Source organism: Heloderma suspectum, chromosome 4 (assembly GCF_057233095.1).
Source record: "Heloderma suspectum isolate Gila_16-S chromosome 4, 16-S_ref, whole genome shotgun sequence".
Taxonomy (NCBI): domain Eukaryota; kingdom Metazoa; phylum Chordata; class Lepidosauria; order Squamata; family Helodermatidae; genus Heloderma; species Heloderma suspectum.
This window is the reverse complement of record NC_139461.1, coordinates 20,531,134-20,550,706: the sequence shown is the minus strand read 5'-3', so window position 1 is coordinate 20,550,706 and position 19,573 is coordinate 20,531,134. Positions and strand designations below refer to the sequence as shown.

Below are 19,573 nucleotides of genomic sequence, written 5' to 3'. Positions count from 1 at the left end.
TTGATGTAAAAATAACTCAGCATCTACAAAAGCTGTTCTGTTATAGACATTTCAGACAGACAAGCTATCAGCCGATATTTATGATTCATCATTTAAAACACACACACATAGTTATGATAATCTAGCCACTAGAAATTGAACTGGAGTTATACAAGAAAGAGCCTCGTGTGGCGCAGAGTGGCAGGCGGCAGTATTGCAACCGAAACTCTCCCCATGACCTGAGTTCGATCCCAGCGGAAGCCGGGTCCTGGGTAGCCGGCCCAGGTCGACTCAGCCTTCCACCCTTCCGAGGTCGGTAAAATGAGCACCCAGCTTGCTGGGGGAAAGGTAGTCACGACTGGGGAAGGCAATGGCAAACCACCCCGCTCTAGTCTGCCATGAAAACGCCAGCGAAAGCGGCGTCCCTCTAGGAGTCAGCAATGACTCGGTGCTTGCATAGGAGGAACCTTTCCTATACAAGAAAGCAGAGAAAGATGAACTGGCATGTGCATAGGTTTGAGGTCATTATCAATTCTCCAAAAAAATATTATTTGATTTTCTTCAAGCTCGCTTTGCCTATTAAATTTGTTTCACTCAGATTGTTTCCACTATTTAACAAAATAATGGGATTAAGTGGCCAGGATGCACTTCCAGTACAGCCAGGCATGCAGGAATGGCACTGAGGGATGCCTTCGGACAAGGAAAGCCACCCAGAAGGCCTTGGTAGGGAGAGAGAGAGCCTTGTACTGCTGGAAGATGCTTCCAAAAAGCCCCGTGCTTTTCTACCTCCTTGTTGTCACTGCCTGCTCATCTCTCCTCACCAAGCAAAGAGAAGGCGCCTCAGCCTCCATTCACCTTGCCCTCTCCCTCTTCACAGATGTGCAGATGAGGCCCAAAGGGAAAGAGCAAGCAGTTGGGTACTAGTAACTAGGGATGTCAGCGAAATCCACAACAGAACCAAATGAGTTCAGATTTTCATGAATCCAACCTGTGGTTTCCACAGAGCACCAGCTTTCCCCCTGGCAGGCAGATTCCACATACTTGCTGACCATTTTCCTAACTTTCCCAAATGTTGCACAAATTTTATCATAGAAAATACACAAAATTTAAAAAACCCAGCCAAAAATGTGCATTTCCCCCATAGGTTAAAGCATGAAAATTACATTTAGGGGGAATCTGAGCATTTTTGCACACACAAATTTGGGCAAACATGTATTTAAGCAAATGTGAATTTCTGCACAGTTGGAAACAAAACAATTCCGATTCCATTGATGGGCAGATGATGGAACAGAAGGTGTCTGACAATCCATGAAAAACAGATGGAGCAGATTTTACATAACCTATACATCCCTACCAGTAACAGCAGCAAGGAAGAGGTGGACCTTTTCAAGGAGGGTCCTACTGAGGGCAACTTGCTAAAGGGTCCCTTGAAACCTGAAGCTGGCACTGGTCCATGACCCATAACCTCAGTACAGTGACTTTCACTTCCTTTCAACACCGGGCCTAGAATCTGGGGAGAAGCCTCAGGTCTGCATGGACTAGCATTCAGGGAACCTGGCTTTAGGTGCGTTCCAGGAGATAAGGCTCCTTGAGCTAAATCATTCCTAGACAAGAGTCTATTAACTCCTCCTTCTGACATGAGAAAGAACTTAGTCCCTAACTGCTGTGAGCAGACTCCTTCCTATGTGCTGCCCCTTTTTGGTAACCCCATGAAGGGGGAGTAAGTGCATTTAGGATCCCTACTCATATGACTCACCAAGCAGATGGTGTCAATAGCTGACAACACAGTTAGCTTGTAAAATAGCTATAAAGTCAAGATTAGGGGAAAACTGAGGCTGGGAGAGAGTGGCTTGCCTAAGGCCACCTACTGAGTTCATGGTGGAGGTGACATTCGAACCCGGGACTTCCAGTTTCATAGCTCAGCCTCTTATCCAGTATGCAACACCAGCACAGACTGTGTTGGCATAGAATTCTGAACTCCATCCACCCCTTCAAAACCCCTCATCCGTTGTAAGCTTATGTGGGCTTCCGTATTTTGGTGGGGAAAAAGCTTTACGTTTTATACATAAATGAAGACAGTGCCATTTTTGTAGGTAACTTTAGTCCTGATTATCTCCCCTCTCCCCCTTGCCCCCCCAATTCAGTTTGGACTTGGCCTCGATTCAAAAGCTTGATTCTATCATAAATCCAGAGTGGAGCCAAGTACTGGGTCATTATCTAAAGCACAAGGAGGGGAACCTGTGGCCCTCCAGATGTTGCTGGACTCCAAGTCCCATCAGCCCCAGCCAGCATGGTTAGGGATGATGTGTGTTGTAATCCAGCAACATCCGGAGATGTTTCCCACCCCTGATCCAAAGGTAGTGAACCACAGTAATAAACCAAATAAGGGAATCGGCCTTCTGCTTTTCTGCTTTAAAATTGGGATCCCACTGTACACAAATAAAAGTAAGCAAAGATCAGATACAATGGGCAGTATCCAACAGTATTATTCCACAAACTCAAATAGCGCTAGCAGAGCTCTGACAAATCTTTGTAACGCACAAGTGGTTGCCATTTATACTTGTGCAACTAGTTGTGTATCAGGTTGCGCAACCCAGTTGCACAATGGGTTGCACAACTGTAATGCACAACTGCTTGTGCAACTGTGTTTGCACAAACATAACTTTAATTGGATTCTCCTCTTGTTCAGAGTTCAGAACCTAGTTTCCGCTGGTGCAGCATCATTTGCACTAACAGAATGACACACTTGGATATTGCCCAATAAACAGCTGTGTTTCTTTCTTAATGCTTGGCTGAAATTCTAACTCCAGTTTCTGAAAATATTATCACCCTGTGAAAATGGGGTGCAATTTCTACTGATTTCTTGGGGTAGAGGAGACATTTCTTTGAAATGTTCAGGGTTGGAGGTGTTGCCACATGCTTTACTTAACCTTATGAGGTGGCTGAATGTCTTCCATTTCTTTCCTTACTTTTAAAACTTTTTTTTCTATTTAAGGCCCATGCCTTGCATAGGACATGGGGGTCACTCTGCAGCTTCCTGCCACCTGGGAAGGGAGAGGTGTGATGTGATATGACATTGCTGTCAGGAGCGCCCTTGCTGCCTTCTGAAATCCTCAAGTACCCAGAATCAACACACAGACGATAGGGCTCTTTTCCAAGGCTGTATTTCCATTCAACCTAATGACGCTTACAGATGCTAATTGCATGAGCCTAATGAGGGAAACTTAAGAGAGCTGCCTACTAGGGGTTTCTAGCCTTAGTGAATCAGTTGATCTCCATTTGGAGGGTAAAGGTGGGAAGCCCCTGAACTTAAGGGCTAGGAAGCGAAAGTCCACCCCTTTCCCATGGGGCATCGGGGTGCAGCTGTTGACGTCACACCAAGTGGGCTGAGTGCCTCCTCTTGGCACCCTCCATCTCCTGCTTGTCCCTGCGCTGGTGCCTAGCACCCCGAAGCTCCAGTTGTCCCTCCCCCTGCCTGCCAGGGTCGCTACCACTCTCAGGAATGTGAGCAGGGCGGGACTCTCCCTCTGGCGGCACCTGTGAACAGCGTGTGGGTTCCTCTCCCACAGTTTCTATCTCTTCCTCAGAATCAGAACTGCTTTGGGGCTCTGTGGGCTCCGATCCAACCCTGACAGTTGCTTTCATCATTTTCCGGGAAGTGCAGCTGGTGGAAAGCTGCACAAAGAGAACCTCCCACCACTGTGTGGCACAGGGCCTTTTTTTAAGTTAAAAAAGCAAGGAGAATAAAAAAAGGAAAATCCTCAGCTACCTTGTAAGGTTAAATAAAGCAACCCCTGACCCCAAATTTCAGAGAAATTAATTTTTTCCTCCACAACCTTTTGGAGGAAGGTAGTTCATGTCACTCTCTGCACCCAATGAGTGGTCAAAATAGAAATGTTCAAAATGTTTGACCGAGCCAGAATATTTGCGGAATTTCATGATGATGATGTTGTTTGAAGGTCGACCGTTTTGCCCTTGGATTTGCAACACTGAAATGCCTAATAATAAAAATGCAATTAAAAAAATTGGGAGCTTAAGATTTGATGAGTTGATTCTTAGAGAAAATGGTGGCCAACCAGACACCTCTGGGAAGCAGCAATAACAACTGGGAGAAATGAAGGATATACACAGGGGAAAGATTCATTTCTTAATACCAGAAATGGTAACTGGCACCAGCACTTGGCATGGTCGGGCAACTGCTGAGGGCCCTCTGGTCCTTGAGTTGGACCCTCTACTTTGCTTGTGCTCCTTGATTCAGGTTTACTGATGGGCAGGTCAGAAGATTCTATTTTGACATTCCCACAATGCCCCAGACCAGAGTCACACAGCATAGAGGTACTCCAGGAACATCAAGGTCGTGAACGGTTCAGAAGTGCCCACCACAGATAGCAATGGTGGTGCTGCTGCTGCCTGCCATGGCAGTGGCAAGCCTGCTGGAGGGTGGCCCACCAGATGGCACTTTCTCAGGGGCCTTTCACATTGGAGCTGGCCTTGTCTGACACCATAGTTCTGGCCTGCCTGGCCAGTACTTTAGAGCAGAAACTAAGGAACGGAGCTGAAGTGAGGCTTGGGCTGTGCCAAAGCTCCTCCTCATCTTGCCAACCTTTTGCAGGAGTGGCAACACTTGTGCCTCTCATAGAGCAGGATTACGGATGCCACAGAGGATGGGGGGAGACAAAACTGGCCAAGTACCACTCCCCCCTCTGCCAGGGAAGGACAGCTCGGTTGGAATGAGCCAGGCTCAGCCCAGCCTGGGATTTGCTCTGTGTTCCTACCTACACAGTGGATTTGGCTGTTTATCATCAGCTTTGTGTCAAAGTTCAGATCAACTTGTGACTACCCCTTAGGCCACACTACCTCCCTTTAGAGACATTGCAGAGATCCTTTCAGAGGGTGGAGCTCAATGGGTTTTCCTAGGCTGGGCCCCCAGACTACGTTCTGGTTCCCACTGTGGTGCCCGATTTGATCTGCAGCGTATTGAGCCAGTCTGTGGATTTTCCAGAAATTTCTGCATTGGGGCAGGGGGGAGGTTCTGCGATTCGTGCAAATTTCTGAGCAACCTGTGCAAATTGCAGTCCAATTTGCGGAAATTACAGAAATCGTGGGACCCCCCCCCCCGTGCAAAAAAGGTCCTGGAGTTCGTGGAACAGCCTGCAGCTTGGCTCACAGACACCAAGTGAGTAATACACACTGTGGAAACCTGTCAAACCAAAACAGAACTGTATTTCCCAGCAATGGTCATCCCAACTTCCCTTACGGTTTCCCTGCCCCTCTAAGAGGGCCCCTGCAATTGCATAAAAAAATGAGATGTTCACCAGATGCGGCTTTCCCCATCACAGTATGGTAATGATGGGAGAAGCTGAACCTGGCAGAATCCACCCCACCCCCCCCGGAATCCCTTAGAGGATCTGGCAGTCCTAGGCTGCTACCTTCCAACTCCCTTACTGCCAACAGCTCACAGCCTGGCTTTCTCCTAGGCCCTCTATAAAGGTGGTACCTTGACCTATCTTTTCTTGGTCCATCTCTTCTTCCCACACATTGTTTCCTCAGGAGTCTGGTTTTCCTGCTGTTGCCTAGCCAGTTCTTCATTCAGAAAATTTAGCATGGAGCATCCTTCACTGCTTTCCCCGTCCACCAGTTTCCTGCCAACAACACAGCTTTTCCTATCCTTAGACTCTGGGTCATCTTTTTCTCTCTCTCTTTAACATACACACACTTATTGTTGCCTTCTTTCTCCTGCCTTCTCCCCTTGCCTTTTTCTTAGGTTTCCACCTGTTGTCCCTGTAACTCTCCCCCCTTTGCATGGCTATCCTGCCTCTGGTCTCCTTGCCCTACACTTTGCCCTAATCCCTGGGACATCTTGTCCCTCAGTCAGCCTACCATGATCAAACAGCTCCACCTGTCCCTAGAACAGGGTGGTCAGAAAGAGGTCAAGGCTCTTGCACCTTTAATAATTGTGTAAAGGAGGGAATTCCAGTGCTTGCATGACAGGCTACACCTGCTGAAATTCCCTCTTCTACACAGATATTAAAGGTACAGAAGCCCTGTCCAATTTTGTAATTGTCCACCCTGGGCCCTAGAGCCAGGGTGAGGCTTTCGGCCCATCCAAACTGACCTGTCACAACTGTTGCAGAGTGCTCGCAAACATTCTGTGTTGCTGGTTTCATTCTTTCAGCATTTAGGACAAAACAAAATATTACACAAAAACTGTAGCTCAACAGCCTGGTGTGTACGTGGGTGTGTGGCTTCGGAACATGGGAAGCTGTGTTATAACAAAATCAGACCGTTGGTCCAGCTGGCTCAGTCAGCATTGCCTGTGTCAACCTTCCTCAATTTGATGCCCTTGGGATGTTTTCGACTCCACCTCCCATCAGTCCCAGCCAGCATGGCAATGGTCAGGAATCCTGGGAGTTGTAGTCCAAAACATCTGGAGGGCACCAGGTTGGGGAAGGCTGATTGACGGTGACTAGCGATGGCTCACCAAGGTTTTATGTAAGGGTCTTTCTCAGACAGGGATTGAATCTGGGACCATTTGTATGCAAAGCATGTGCTCTGCCACTGAGCCACTGCTCTTCCCCAAATTAGGATTGGAGAAGCAGCAAGCAAGTCCAGTGTGCCTAACATTTTGCCTGCTTGATATTTCACTGCTATGTATCACCCTCTCCAAGTGGCTTTTGCCCCTGTGGGTGTCTTAGATGTATATTTGAAAGGGGAAGCATCTACTTCCTGTCCTTCACTTCTATGCTCCAAATGTGCCCCTCCAGATGTGGCTGTTGCTCATTAAAAAGGGCCATCAGGCTACACTTACATGCATTATCATAGAATCAAGAAGCCTACAAAACCATCGAGTCCGACCCCCTGCTCAATGCAGGAATCCAAGTCAGAGCATCCCTGACAAGTGGCTGTCCAGCTTCATCTTGAATGTCTCCAGCATGGGAGAGTCCACCACCTCCCTAGGTAATTGGTTCCATTGTCGTATTGTTCTAACAGTCAGAACGTTTTCCCTGATGTTCATTGGGGCACCTAATCTGTACTTTGGCACACAGAATGTTCATGAATATTCCAAGACAGCCACCGATCACAAAACCCTTGAGCACATTACGGTATAGAAGTTTGTCTATTTCCAGGGCAGCAAAGCAGAGCAGAATTTTAAAAAGCCAATCTCTGATCCACTGCACCTCCTTCCCCCCACACTTTATCATCTTGCTTTCACTGTCTTTAAAAGCTTAGTCAGTTTTAGAAGGGGTTTTCCAGCTCTGAAAGTGAATCATCACACTTACACAACTACAATAACCCTGGTGTATGTGAATGGCTTTTTAGCTTCGTCTTGCAGTGGGATGGGGGAGGGAGACAAATCAGAAAGGAAAACCCACAGCAATGTCATCTTTGCTAATTCACTGGTCATTTCAAGACAGTTTGAGATGGCAAAAAAAGCATCTATCAAGACCCAGCTACCTTATGCTCCAGGCTAGAGTCTTTAAACATCAGGGAGAAAGGCTTGATATGCTCTCTTCGCAATTTATCGCCACTCCGCAAGTCGATGGTGTGCTCTATTCGCTTGTTAATTTCCTCAGGCCCAGACTGGACATGCAAAGCTTGTGCAAGATGGTTTGGAAGCAGATTTATTGAATTTCTTGTTAGGGCAGCCAGAGTCTAGGGGAAAGCACATGCAAAAAGAATAAACCTGCTAGTCCCCTTTGGGTTAAAATGCAATCTTTTTCTTCTTCTTCTCTCTCTCTCTCTTTTTTAAAGATCATGTCTCATCGCAAACCATAACAGTATTCCATGCAATTCATTCACCCCAGATGACTGAATGTTTTAAAAAGAGAAGTCTGGACCATAAAATGCACATGTGGGCAAACTGTTTTGATGGCACTTTTTTTTCAATGGGCTTTGAGGTTGGCAGCAATTCCATCCATCCATCCATTTGTTTCTTTGTTTACACCAGAGATGCAGAACTTCTTTCAGCATGAGGACTGAATTCCTCACTGAATTCTGGAGAATCTCTCAGGGGCCACATTCCAGAGGTGAGTATGGCTCAAGGGAAAGGGGGCAGGGCCACCCCACCCCCACAAAATACCAGCTCTTACTGCCAGTAAATAGGGCTTAGGAGAGGCAGTTCAACATTTTTAGAATGGAGGAAAATCTGCATAAAAACTGGGAAACCAGCAAATGATTGCTGGTCGGGGGAAAGGGGGCAGGGCTAGAGAAAGGGGGTGTGGCTATCCAGTGTACGCCAGAGGGCCAGATTTGGCCCCTGAGGTTAAGGTTCTGCACCCTCAGTTTACAATGAACTGCTATTCATACTTTTTCAAGAAATACACCTGTAAATAGCTCCATAACCTGCGAAACCCATCAAAACATTTTCCAAAGCAGAGGGGTTGCGGGACACAGCACATGCTGTTTCTTATAAAGTGACAATGGAGTGGGTGGCAAAGTTATTCCAAAGGGGAAAAGGGCTATTCACATGTGAGAACTGGCTAGATCACCTCAATCCAGAAAGATGTCTGAGTGCTCAGAGGCATGCATGTATTTCTTGCACATGCTGGCTTCCCTTTTCATTTCAGTGGAAGGCACAGGCCTCTTGTGCAAAGGAGGCCCGCGTGCAGTGGCAGACTCCATGAAAAGCCATCCCAGGCAGAGGAGTGCTGCCTGTGCATCAAACTTCATTCAAACGCAAGAAGAGCCCTGCTGGATCAGATCGAAACCCTATCTAGACCGGTGTTCTGTTCCCACTGTGGCTGATCAGATGCCTATGGGAAGCCCACAAGTAGAACATGAATGCAATAGCACTCTCCCACTTGTGTTCCCTAGCAATTGGTACTGAGAAGCATCCTGACTCTGATACTGAAGGTAGCACATAGCCATCATGACTAGTAGCCATTGGTACCCTCATCCTCCACAAATGTGTGTAATCCCCCTTTAAAGCCATCCAAACTGGTGGCCATCACTACATCTGGTGGCAAGAAATTCCATAGTTTAACTACGTGCTGTGTGAAGAAGACCTCCTTTGATCTGTTCCAAATTTCCCATCATGGGATGACCCCTCTAGTATTATGAGAGAGGGAGAAAAACTGTTGAATGGGGTATGGCTAACCTTGAAAGACCAGGTCCGCGGCCTGGGGGTCATTTTGGACTCCCAGCTGTCCATGGAGGCTCAGGTGTCAGCTGTGAGCTGGACAGCGCTGTACCAACTCCATCTGATATGGTAGCTGTGCCTCTACCTTCCCGACCATCTGCTCCCATCGGTAGTACATGCCCTGGTCTCCTCTCGTCTGGACTACCGTAATGTGCTCTATGTGGGGTTACCCTTGAAGACGGTTCGGAAGCTGCAGCTAGTACAGAACGCGGCAGCTCACCTGATTAAAGGCAGCCACTAGTGTGATCCCATCACTCCAGTGCTGAAGGAGTTGCACTGGTTACCAGTTGTTTCCCGGGCCAAATTCAAGATGTTGGTTTTGACCTTTACATTCTTTATGGTTCTGGCCCAGCCTATCTCAAGGAGCACCTCCAGCAGCACCAGACAGGCCACTTAACAAGGAGATCAGCCTCGGATGGCCTTCTCTCTGTCCCATCAGCCAGGACAGCTAGGTTGGTGAGGATGAGGGAGAGGGCCTTCTCTGTGGTGGCCCCCACTCTGTGGAACTCCCTCCCTAGGGAACTCTGCCATGCCCCCTCTTTAGTGAGCTTCTGCCACACATTAAAAACGTGGTTGTTCAGGCAGACTTTTGGGGTGGGTTAGGGCATTTTTAGAAATATGATGTTTTAATGTAAAATGTTATTGTTTTAAAACTGTTTGTATTGATGTACATCGCCCATAGTGGCCAGATGACCGGCCAGATGGGCGATTAAGAAATTTAATAAATAAATAAAATAAATAAAACCTCTCCCTTTCCACTTTCTCCCCACTGTGCTGGACCAAGGGATAGATTTTGGAGCTGTTTATCTGTTTGCATCACGGTGGAGATTAGTTGGCCATAGATTCTAATGTTTGCTAGAAGTATTTTGAACCCACATTCACACACTTCAAGCCATTTGTTATGTACAATATCGGAAGCTGCCTTATACCACCCTGGACTATTTGTTCACCCCAGTATTGACTACTCTAACTATCAGCTACTAACAACTAACTACCAGCTATCTACTCTAACTAGCAGCTGCACTGCAAGGACGCAAGCAGGGATCTTTCCTGCTGTCAGCTACCTGAACCATTTTGGAACTGGACATGTGAGGGATTGAACCTGGGGCCTTTTGCATGCCAGGCATGTGCTCAGCCATTGAGCTGTGCCCCATGTTCACTTCAAATGTCTGTCTTCACCCCAGTTTGCTCTGATCACTGTTCTTATATTAGGTTTCTCCTTATGATTCAACCCAACTCTGGTTGACAGAGCAGCCCACTCTTCCCCAACCTGGTGCCCTCCAGATATGTTGGACTGGGTGAGGAATTCTGGGAGTCATAGTCCGACACATCCAGAGGGCATCAGGTTGGGGAAGGCTGGAGTAGCCAGTTAAGAAGAGCCCTGCTGGATCAGACCAAGGGTCCATCTGTTCCAGCATTCTGTTCACACAATTGTCAACCAGCTGTCAACTAGGAACCCACAAGCAGGACATGAGTGCAACAGCTCTCCCGCCCAAGTTCCCCAGCAGCTGACATACATAGGCATACTATGCACAGTTATATAAGAGAAGAGGCCTACTTTAATTATTGCGCAGAAGAGGGAATTTCACTACAGGGCCCTGTCCTCTTTGGCATCTTCTGGTTATGTTTTATTTCCTTATTGCAAACAATATCTTTTATTTTGTTCTCTGCACGATTTATGTAAAGTTGCAATGAGAGGGAGTGCAGGATAAGCTTTGAAGAATACTCAGAACGACACTGGAAACCTTGAATACAGAAAAGGCTATCAATCATATTTCTTAAAAGCCTCCATGAGGAATGATCATTTGGCTGCACCCATATGGAACAGGAAATATATAAACCAGCAGGACTGTGCAGTGATGAAGTGGAGATTTTCTTGTGTACACCGGGCCACTGTCCCCCCCCCCCATACTCATAATGATCATCTCTGGGAAGCTGTGCAATCCCATCAGCTGATACTTTGCCTCCTCCACATGGCTGGAGTCATACCATGCCACTCTGGATGGGTTAATTTTACTATGGGTAAAGCAGGTCTATCTGTCTAGTGGAACTCACACACTGCATTCACACATATCGCTAAGCCAGGGGCGCACAACCTTTTTGGCCATGAGGGCTGCATAGGGCAGCATGGGTGTGTGTGTGTGTAAGGGGATCGCACATGTGTGTGCACACACATACACACACTTGGGCATGCTTGCACACATGCACGTACATGTGTTACACACCCACAAACACATCCCCATGCCATTATTTCTGATCAGAGATAAGGAAAGGGTTAATCCTTTATGTATGTCCAATCTCTCAGCAAAGATAAAGAAGGAATTCCCTTGCTAGCACTAGAGCTAGAAAGGGATACCCCAGGTGGTGCTACTCTGATTGTGGGGGGTGGCAGATGCAGGGGCATCTCACGGACTGCCAGAAATTGACTTGGTGGCCAACATGTGGCCCAGAGGCCACATTTTTTCCACCCCCTGTGCTAAGCCATGGTTTATCTTAACCATGATTTGTTGCTTGAATTGTCTTGCAGAGAAGCAGATAAAACAATGGCTTATTTTCTCTATCTCTGGTTTGTTTCTCTCACCCATTTTGTCAGCCTTCATAGCTTTTTCATTTTCAGGCTGCTCTTGCCAGGCACCTCTCTTTCAGGACAGGCAGCAGCACAAACAAAGCAGGGATGAGCCACAGGGTTGGGTTCAGACATCATGACAAGTCATGGTTTAAGCCAGCCAGGCTTCATAAGCCCACAACAAACCACACAGCTTCTGTTTGTGGCTTGTAGCTGGTTAACTCACCATGGTTTGTTTGTAGGGATGGATTCAGACACAACGACAAGCCAGATTTCAGCAAACTACATGTTAGCATTATGTTAACCAGGCCTGTTTCATACTCAAAAGCCTCATCCTATACATGAATGCTGCTCAGAGGCAAGTCCTACTGCGTACAACAAGCCATACTCCCAAGTAAGTGTGTATAGCAATTGCAGCCAAAGAATTATTATTATTATTTGCAAAAATCCCATATATGTAAAAATAATATTGAAATTAAAAAGAAACAAAAATTCTACAAGGTATGTGTTTCAAGCTGAATCTTGGGCATAAATACCTAAGAAGAGCCCTCCTGAATCAGATCAAGGGTCTAGCAGCAACCTATGTGTAGCACTGGTATCTGGCAAGCCCATAAGCAGGCCATGAATGCTGTCCCCCATTCAGCAACCAATATTCAAAGGAACACGGTCTCTGAATGAAAAGGTTCTGTTTGGGCACGATGGCCCAACCTTCTAATACACCTGTCCTCCATTCCTTTGTCTAATCCCCCTTTAAAGCAGTGGAGACTGGTGGCTCTGGTGTCAGTGGGGTGGCGAATCTGCTTCAGGTTTCAGACAGAACCAGCCAGAACTCTAAAGGAGCTCTCCAAGGTGCTGAATTCTATTTGGAGATTTGGTTAAGTACCTTGGAGAGCTCCTTTAGAAGTCTGACTGGTTCTGACTGAAACCCAGAGCGGATTGACCATTGACATTGGAGCCACCAGCCTCTACGGCTTTAAAACCACCTAAGCCAGCCTTCCAGATGTGCTGAACGACAACTCCCAGCATGCCCCAGCCAGCATGGGAGCACCGGGTTGCAGAAGGCCACTTGAAGCTAATGGCCATCACCATATCTGGTAGCAGTGTATTTTGTTAATTATGGAGAAATATTTTCTTCTGACTGTCGTAAATCTCCTGCGCAACAATGTCACCGCGTGACTCTTGACCTCTAGCGTTACGAGGTGGGGGGGAAACAATCTCTCTGTCCCACTCTTGTCAGTAAGCCCCCAAAAGTTATTAGCAAAATGTAACTAGCCTGCTGTGGGCTGGCAGAAGAGGGACAGACAGTTGCATCCTTCCAGCAACAGCCCATTGTATTTCTATATTTGGCGCAGAAGAGAGCACTCTTCCAGCAGCTCACTCATTCACCTTCATGGCATTCCTTCTCACCTATGGTGACTCTAGGGATGTACAGGTTGTGTAAAAATCTGTTCTGTCTGTGTTCTGTGGATTGTCAGGCACCTTTTGTTCCATCATCTGTCCATCCACAGGAATTTTTTTTAGTTTCCAAATTTGCACAATTCGCACATGCAAAAATATGCAACCCCCCCCCCCCCAAATCTGCATTTTCATGCTTTAGCCTATGGGAGAAATACACACTTTGGGCCTTTAAAAAAAATGGTACATTTTTCTATGAGAAAACTGTCATAAAATTCTGGAAAGTAAAAATACGGCCCGCAAGTCTGTGGAATTTGCCCAACAGGGAAAAGCTGGTCTGCTGTAGAATCCACAGGCCATTCATAAAAATCTGGACTTGTTTGGTTTCATTGAGATTTCTCTGACATCCCTAGTGACCACACCAATGCTTAAATATAAAGTTGCTCTGTCCACTTTCTCCTGTTTACTTTCTCCATATCATTCATCATTTTATAAATCTTTGTCATCTTGCACATGCACACACACAAAAAACACACTTCAGCCTTTCCCCGTACAAAAGGCACGTCATCCTGTTGATCAGTTTGATTGCCCCTTTCTACCACTTTTACAGCTGTACAATTTGTGGAGTTGCTCTTGCATAGGGTGGCCAAATGCAAAAAAGGACAGGGGTCCTTTTTTTTTTTTTACACATAAATGCTGTGTAGAAGAGAAAATTTCTACAGGTTATTTTTTTTTTAACTCCGAGTTATTGTGAGCAAGCTATCTTGATCATTTCTGCTTGGCCCTTCCTGCCAGTGGGAGCAGCAAAGGAGCCAGTGTGGTGTAGTGGCTAGAGTATTGGACTGGGAGCTGGGAGGTCCGGGTTCTAGTCCCCACTTGGCCATGGAAGCTCACTGGGTGACTTTGGGCCAGTCGTAGACTATCAGCCCAACCTACCTCACAGGGTTGTTGTTGTGAGGATAAAATAGAGAGGAGGAGGATTATATACACTGCCTTGGGTTCCTTAAGGAGGAAAGAAGATAAGCTATAAATGCAATAAATAAATAAATCAGTCAGTCAGTCAGTCAGTCTGAACTCAGAACTCTGGCTTGTCTCTTCCCTGACAAGTCAGAGTTGTAACCCAAGAACAAACCCTGGGTATGTCATGGAACACCCCTTCTTTTGTGTATCCCACTGTGGTTACCACCAAGTTGTGGGGAACACCATGATGATATGGGTTATCCCTAGGGTGACCACCTAGGAATTGCCCCCCCCCCCAAAGAGGCAATTATTATAATTTAAATAGGAATACAGTACATTTCACTATAGACTGTGGCCAGGTGACCTGTGACCTATCCAGTCTGCAGCCCAGGTGTTAACTATGGATGGGCAACAGTTCTGATGGTTCTTTATCTTTAAACCAGAATTGGACAGGGCAGCCCTTCAAACAGAAGACAGTCCTTGGCAAAAGAGGCCACATGGCCACCCCAGTTATCCCACCTCTAGAACCAAGTTGTGAAGATACTAGCAAATTGCTATTAACAGAATCCCCACCACTGGAAACTCATACATGGGGAATGCGTCCCCGTTGAGGACTGGTAACTCCCTAAGAGGAGGCTTACTCCCCCTCACTAATTATTCCTTATTCCCTTTTTGCTGCCACCATATGAAATCTTTTGTTTCCTAGTTACCCTTTATCCCATCCAGGAGCTGGCAGAAGGCGCGATCGAGGTGTATGCACTAGCTCATCGAGGTGCTGGCTCGCTCGTGGTAACTCAGGTTTTTTTTAAAACAAATCTGGGCTACCATGTTGCACGTGAACCTGGCCAATGGCCCAACTGGCACCAGGAGACATGGCCAGAAACTGGGTGAAGGCCAGGAAACTGAGACATATGGCTATGCTAAGGGTAAAACGATAGATGTTTTGACTTCCCGGGATCCAAATTGCTGCTTGGAGGAACTCTGTGCACTCAGTGGGGGATTCTGAATCCCCTTTTAAAAAAGAAACCTGCCCCCTTCATGCTACCAAACTAGCCACTCCAACATGGAGGAAATTGGGAGTAGCTATTGCCAGACCATGACACAGTGAGCTGAAGATGGAAAAGAAATGTGGAATCTCAATGACACTTCAGACTCTGCCCATGAAACCAAGGTGAGTACTGTGTGCAGAGCAAATACATACCGAGATGGAGTATTGTACAGTAGTTTTCAAATGTCCTAGCTTGAAAGAGCCCTTTCTGCACTGGTTTATCTGCCTATGGGACCCCTGAAATGCTGTCATGGAACCCTAGCATGATGCAGAGGGTTCTGGGAAGTGTTCCAGGATATAAGCTCATGAACACACAAAGCTGCCTTAGACCAAGTTGGACCAATGGCCCATCTAGTGTAGCATTGTACACTGTGACTGGCACTGGCTCACCAGAGTTTCAGGCATGGGTCTGTCCCAATGGAGGCTGGTGGCTCTGATGTCAGTGGGGCGATGAATCCGCTCCCGATTTCAGCCAGAACCAGCCAGAACTCTAAAGGAGCTATCCAAGGCACAGAGCAGTTGAGACACCTTCTTAATCACATGGAGGGACTCCCATGTAGGGATGAGTGACTGTGCAATAGAAAGCAGGGCTGATTCAGTCCACAGAGGAAATTTGTATAAATTAGGAAATTTGTGCAAATCAAACTAGGAATGAGATGAATGCGAGCACGTGTTCGAGAATTTATGGATATTTTTGGCAGACATGTGCTTACGCTTACATCCACAGTTTCAAACGGGACATGTTTGCACATTTTGCGAGCAAAAACAAAATTCTCATACACCCCTACTCCTATGCGCCAACAGCCCTCAATGTGTAAGTTTTGTTCTGACCTTCAGATGAATGCATGAAGGTTGAGTAGAAACAATGATCACAATCCTTGCCACCTGAACTGACAGAACATCTGAAAAAGCTCAGTCTAACCTATCTTGCAGAGTTGCTGTGAAGATAAACTAGGAGCAAAAATCTGTGTTTGTCAGCCTGTGCTCTTGGGAGGGAAGGTGAAATACAGATGTAAGCAAAAAATAAGGCTGGGTGTATTTGGGATTTCAGACAACAGGGAGAGCAGGTGGAATGCATTTCATTTTCATATTACTTCTTGCAGCTGGAAATGCTTCAAGCAAAAACAAATAAACAAACAGGAAAAGATACACCTGTAAGATGTATGTTCTTCACTCTGGGTTGTATCCAATGTTAATCTTACTTAAAGTAGGCCCCATTGAAATGAATGGAAAGTTAGACTAACACTGGATACAGCCCTCTGTCTGCTCTTAAAGATCAATATGGAGCATGCTACAGTGCAACGAGAGCACAAAAAGAACCAGACTTGTTCAGAATGAAAATGCAGACAAAATACATCCATAAAACAGCTGTTAGGTAGAAAGGGAACCTCGGTGCCACACACAAAGGCCAGAGGTCTTTTTCTTTCCACCAGCAACTCCTGAGTATTTCTTACATGAGATCAAAATGCCCGAGATGCAGGGGGACAACTGGCAAAATGGCATCTCTATGTATCAAATGACTAGTGTTCAGTTATGTGGATGTTTCAGACAAGGAGGTCTAAGTGCATGCAGAATAAGCATGTTGTCATTACAGATCTACCCAATGAAAAGCAGAGGCAACTTAGGCTGCCCTCCTTCCATAGTGACTCATCAATCTTTCAAATGTGGCAGAAAGACTGGTGTCTTAGGGCACTTTAACCTTTTCCTCTTTAATTTCTCTAAGCAGACAGCCTTCACAAGGGATATTGTGACACAGCTAACGCCCCCCTCACCCACACATACACACACACACACACACACACACACACACACAACCTGTCAGATCCTACAGACCTTGTAGTGAAGGCTGCTGAAAAGAGATGTAGGCAGTGGTCCAACAAAGCCCTTCCTGGCTTGAGCTTCTCATTCCTGCTGTTCAGCTATGAGTTTAGAAGTGTATGTATACAGTCAGGCTTGCAATAAAATGTTGCAATGTGAAGTGCAATTCCATTCCTCCTTCACCACCACTCGTTTTCTGTCCTTGTCCTCTGAATAGTCGGTGTGCTTATTCTCCTAAATATTTATTGTACTTCTGCAAACCTTGGGGTTCCTCTGAGGCTGCCGACACCTCCCTCTTGTGTGTGGATGGTGTCGTTCTGACTACATAAGGAACCACACTCAGAGAACGGGCAGTTGCCCAGCCTGCCTGCACACCATCAAGAGGCACAGCTAGCACAGCATGGGGCCAGCGGTCCCTAAAGCAACCTGAAACCAGCAAAATGATTTTTCCGGAATGGGGCAGGTCAGCGGAGCTTTCAGAAGGAAGCTACACTGACCTGTCCCAACCTGGAAACAAGTGTTTCCACTTGTCTCCGGGTTTGTCTTTTGAAGTGCCAGCTTTCTGCTGGATGGGCAGTGGCTCTCACTGGCACAACAGAACTAGCAGGAGTTTGGCAGTACTGGATTCTGCGTAATGATGAGTTCGCCATTACAGGTGGGGGAGAGGGGGACAAGAAAACGCTGCAGTGCATCTCTGGTGTGTGTAACTGGAGCCTGTAGCTGGCGGGGGATGGAAAAGCAAAAGTTAGCATCAAGGGTAGGAGTCCCTGCTCTAACTTGGGTCTAACTTCATGCACAAAATTTATTCCGTTAGTTCATTAGTCTGCATGCAAGCAGTCGAGGGTGGTGGCACCGGTTTCAGTGGGGCTGTGAATCCACTCTGGGTATTAGTCAGAACCAGAGAGAACTGGTTCTGAAGAAGCTATCCAACGTGCTGAACGTATTTTGGGGATAGGGTTCAGCACCTTGGCTAGCTCCTTTAGAACCAGTTCTAGCTGATTCTAAAAGTTTAGTTTAGTTCTCTGACAAAAATCCAGAATGGATTTACAGCCCCACTGATATTAGTGCCACCAGCCTCCACTGTGTGCAAGCTAATGGCGCATGAGGGTTCTGAATGCAACAGAATGCTTGATTTGGCCTGGGAGGAGGTCTGAGGGGCCTAGATTGAGCTTGGCTGCAACCTGAGAGGGATGGGGATTTTCTGAGTGGGATTTCAAACATGCCTGACCCTGACCCTCACCTCTGAAGAGCAATATTAACAATATTATTATTAACAATATTAGGAATGGACTACAGTGCAGGGTTACACACTCTCTCTCTCAATCTCTCTCTCTTTCGGAATAGCACGCCAACCTGCAATTGAGGTATAGTAGTAAACTACACTACAGGATTGCTGTATACTACTATCTAATCCCAACTAGGGATGCTGGAGAAATTTCAGACAGATTAAAATGAGCTCGGATTTCCAAGAATCTGACCTGCGGAATCTACTGCACAGCACCCCCCTCAGGCCATGCAGAGTCCGTGGACTTTCAGATTTACACATATAAATCTATATAAAAATATGTAAGTTTCTGCTGAGGAAATGTTGAATGGAATGGGGGGACAACACACTAAATGTTATGTACTGAGGTAAATTCTGCAAATACTTATGTAAATACTTAGGTAAATATTTACGTAATTATTTCTGTATTTTTCCACATGACGAAAAAAAAGATATTCGCATCTGTCTGTGGGCGGATGATGGAACGAAAGGCATCTGACAATCTGCGAAACACAGATGGAGCGGATTTTACAGTCTGTACATCCCTAATCATAACCTGTAATGAGGGGATAAAAACAATGGAAAGCATTGCAGGGCTATTGTAATTTCTCAGCTTCAGCCCAGCCTGCAATGGGAGCCTGTCCTGCAGTATTCAGTGTGAACTACACTACAGGGCTGCCATGCACCACTCTGTCCCAGTCACAGCCCCTTCCAGCCTGCAGTACAGAGAATGAACTACATTTGCTTTGGGATTTGCATTAGTAGGGTAAAAATAAGAAGAAAAGAACTGAGTTAGAAAGGACAGAAACTCTTCTCTTTGTTGCTATCTTAGGGTGGGGGTACAGTGCATAAATTGGTGCCCAGTCCCAGCTACATTAGAATCTTGGATTTTTCCACTGATCATGATTGGCCATTCTCACTTCTGTCCCTGGTGGCATTTTAAAATAGCTTCTCAGTGTGAACCTGGAGATGATGTATCCAGGCAATCAGGGGATTCTCTCTACCCCTTTATATATCTATGTGTCTCCTCTTCTATCCACCCTTTCCAGCCACTCCATTCTATTCCACCTCCTACTTGGTTGTCCATCTGTCCCCCCTTTCAAAGTCTCAGCATTCCATGCCACTGAGGCCTTATGGGGATTTTTCAGGGGTCCCCCACCTCAGGTGTTTTTTTCTAAACCTTTGCAAACCTTGGGGTTCCACAGGTCTGCCAATAACTCACTTTTGTACAAGGGTGCTGCCATGTTGACTACATAATGGGAGGCACTCTCCCCTGAAGTTCAGAAATAGCATATGTGATGATAAAAGTCAGTTCTGAACGGTCTACCACCATCTAATGCAGGGGTGTCAAACCTCTATAAGCCCACGGGCCAAATTCAGTTTTGGAGAAACTCTTGGGAGCTA

General features: G+C 46.3%; 1 protein-coding gene across 1 annotated transcript in view; it reads right to left on the bottom strand.

The window, feature by feature from the left end:
- The window catches only part of ADCY8 (adenylate cyclase 8), a 174,934-nt gene that overhangs the window by 53,033 nt on the left and 102,328 nt on the right, over window positions 1-19,573 (bottom strand). Inside the window, exon 8 of the mRNA XM_084848791.1 lies at window positions 7,435-7,632. Within this exon, the coding sequence (XP_084704917.1) occupies window positions 7,435-7,632 (198 nt within the window). The remainder of the gene's footprint in view (window positions 1-7,434; window positions 7,633-19,573) is intronic.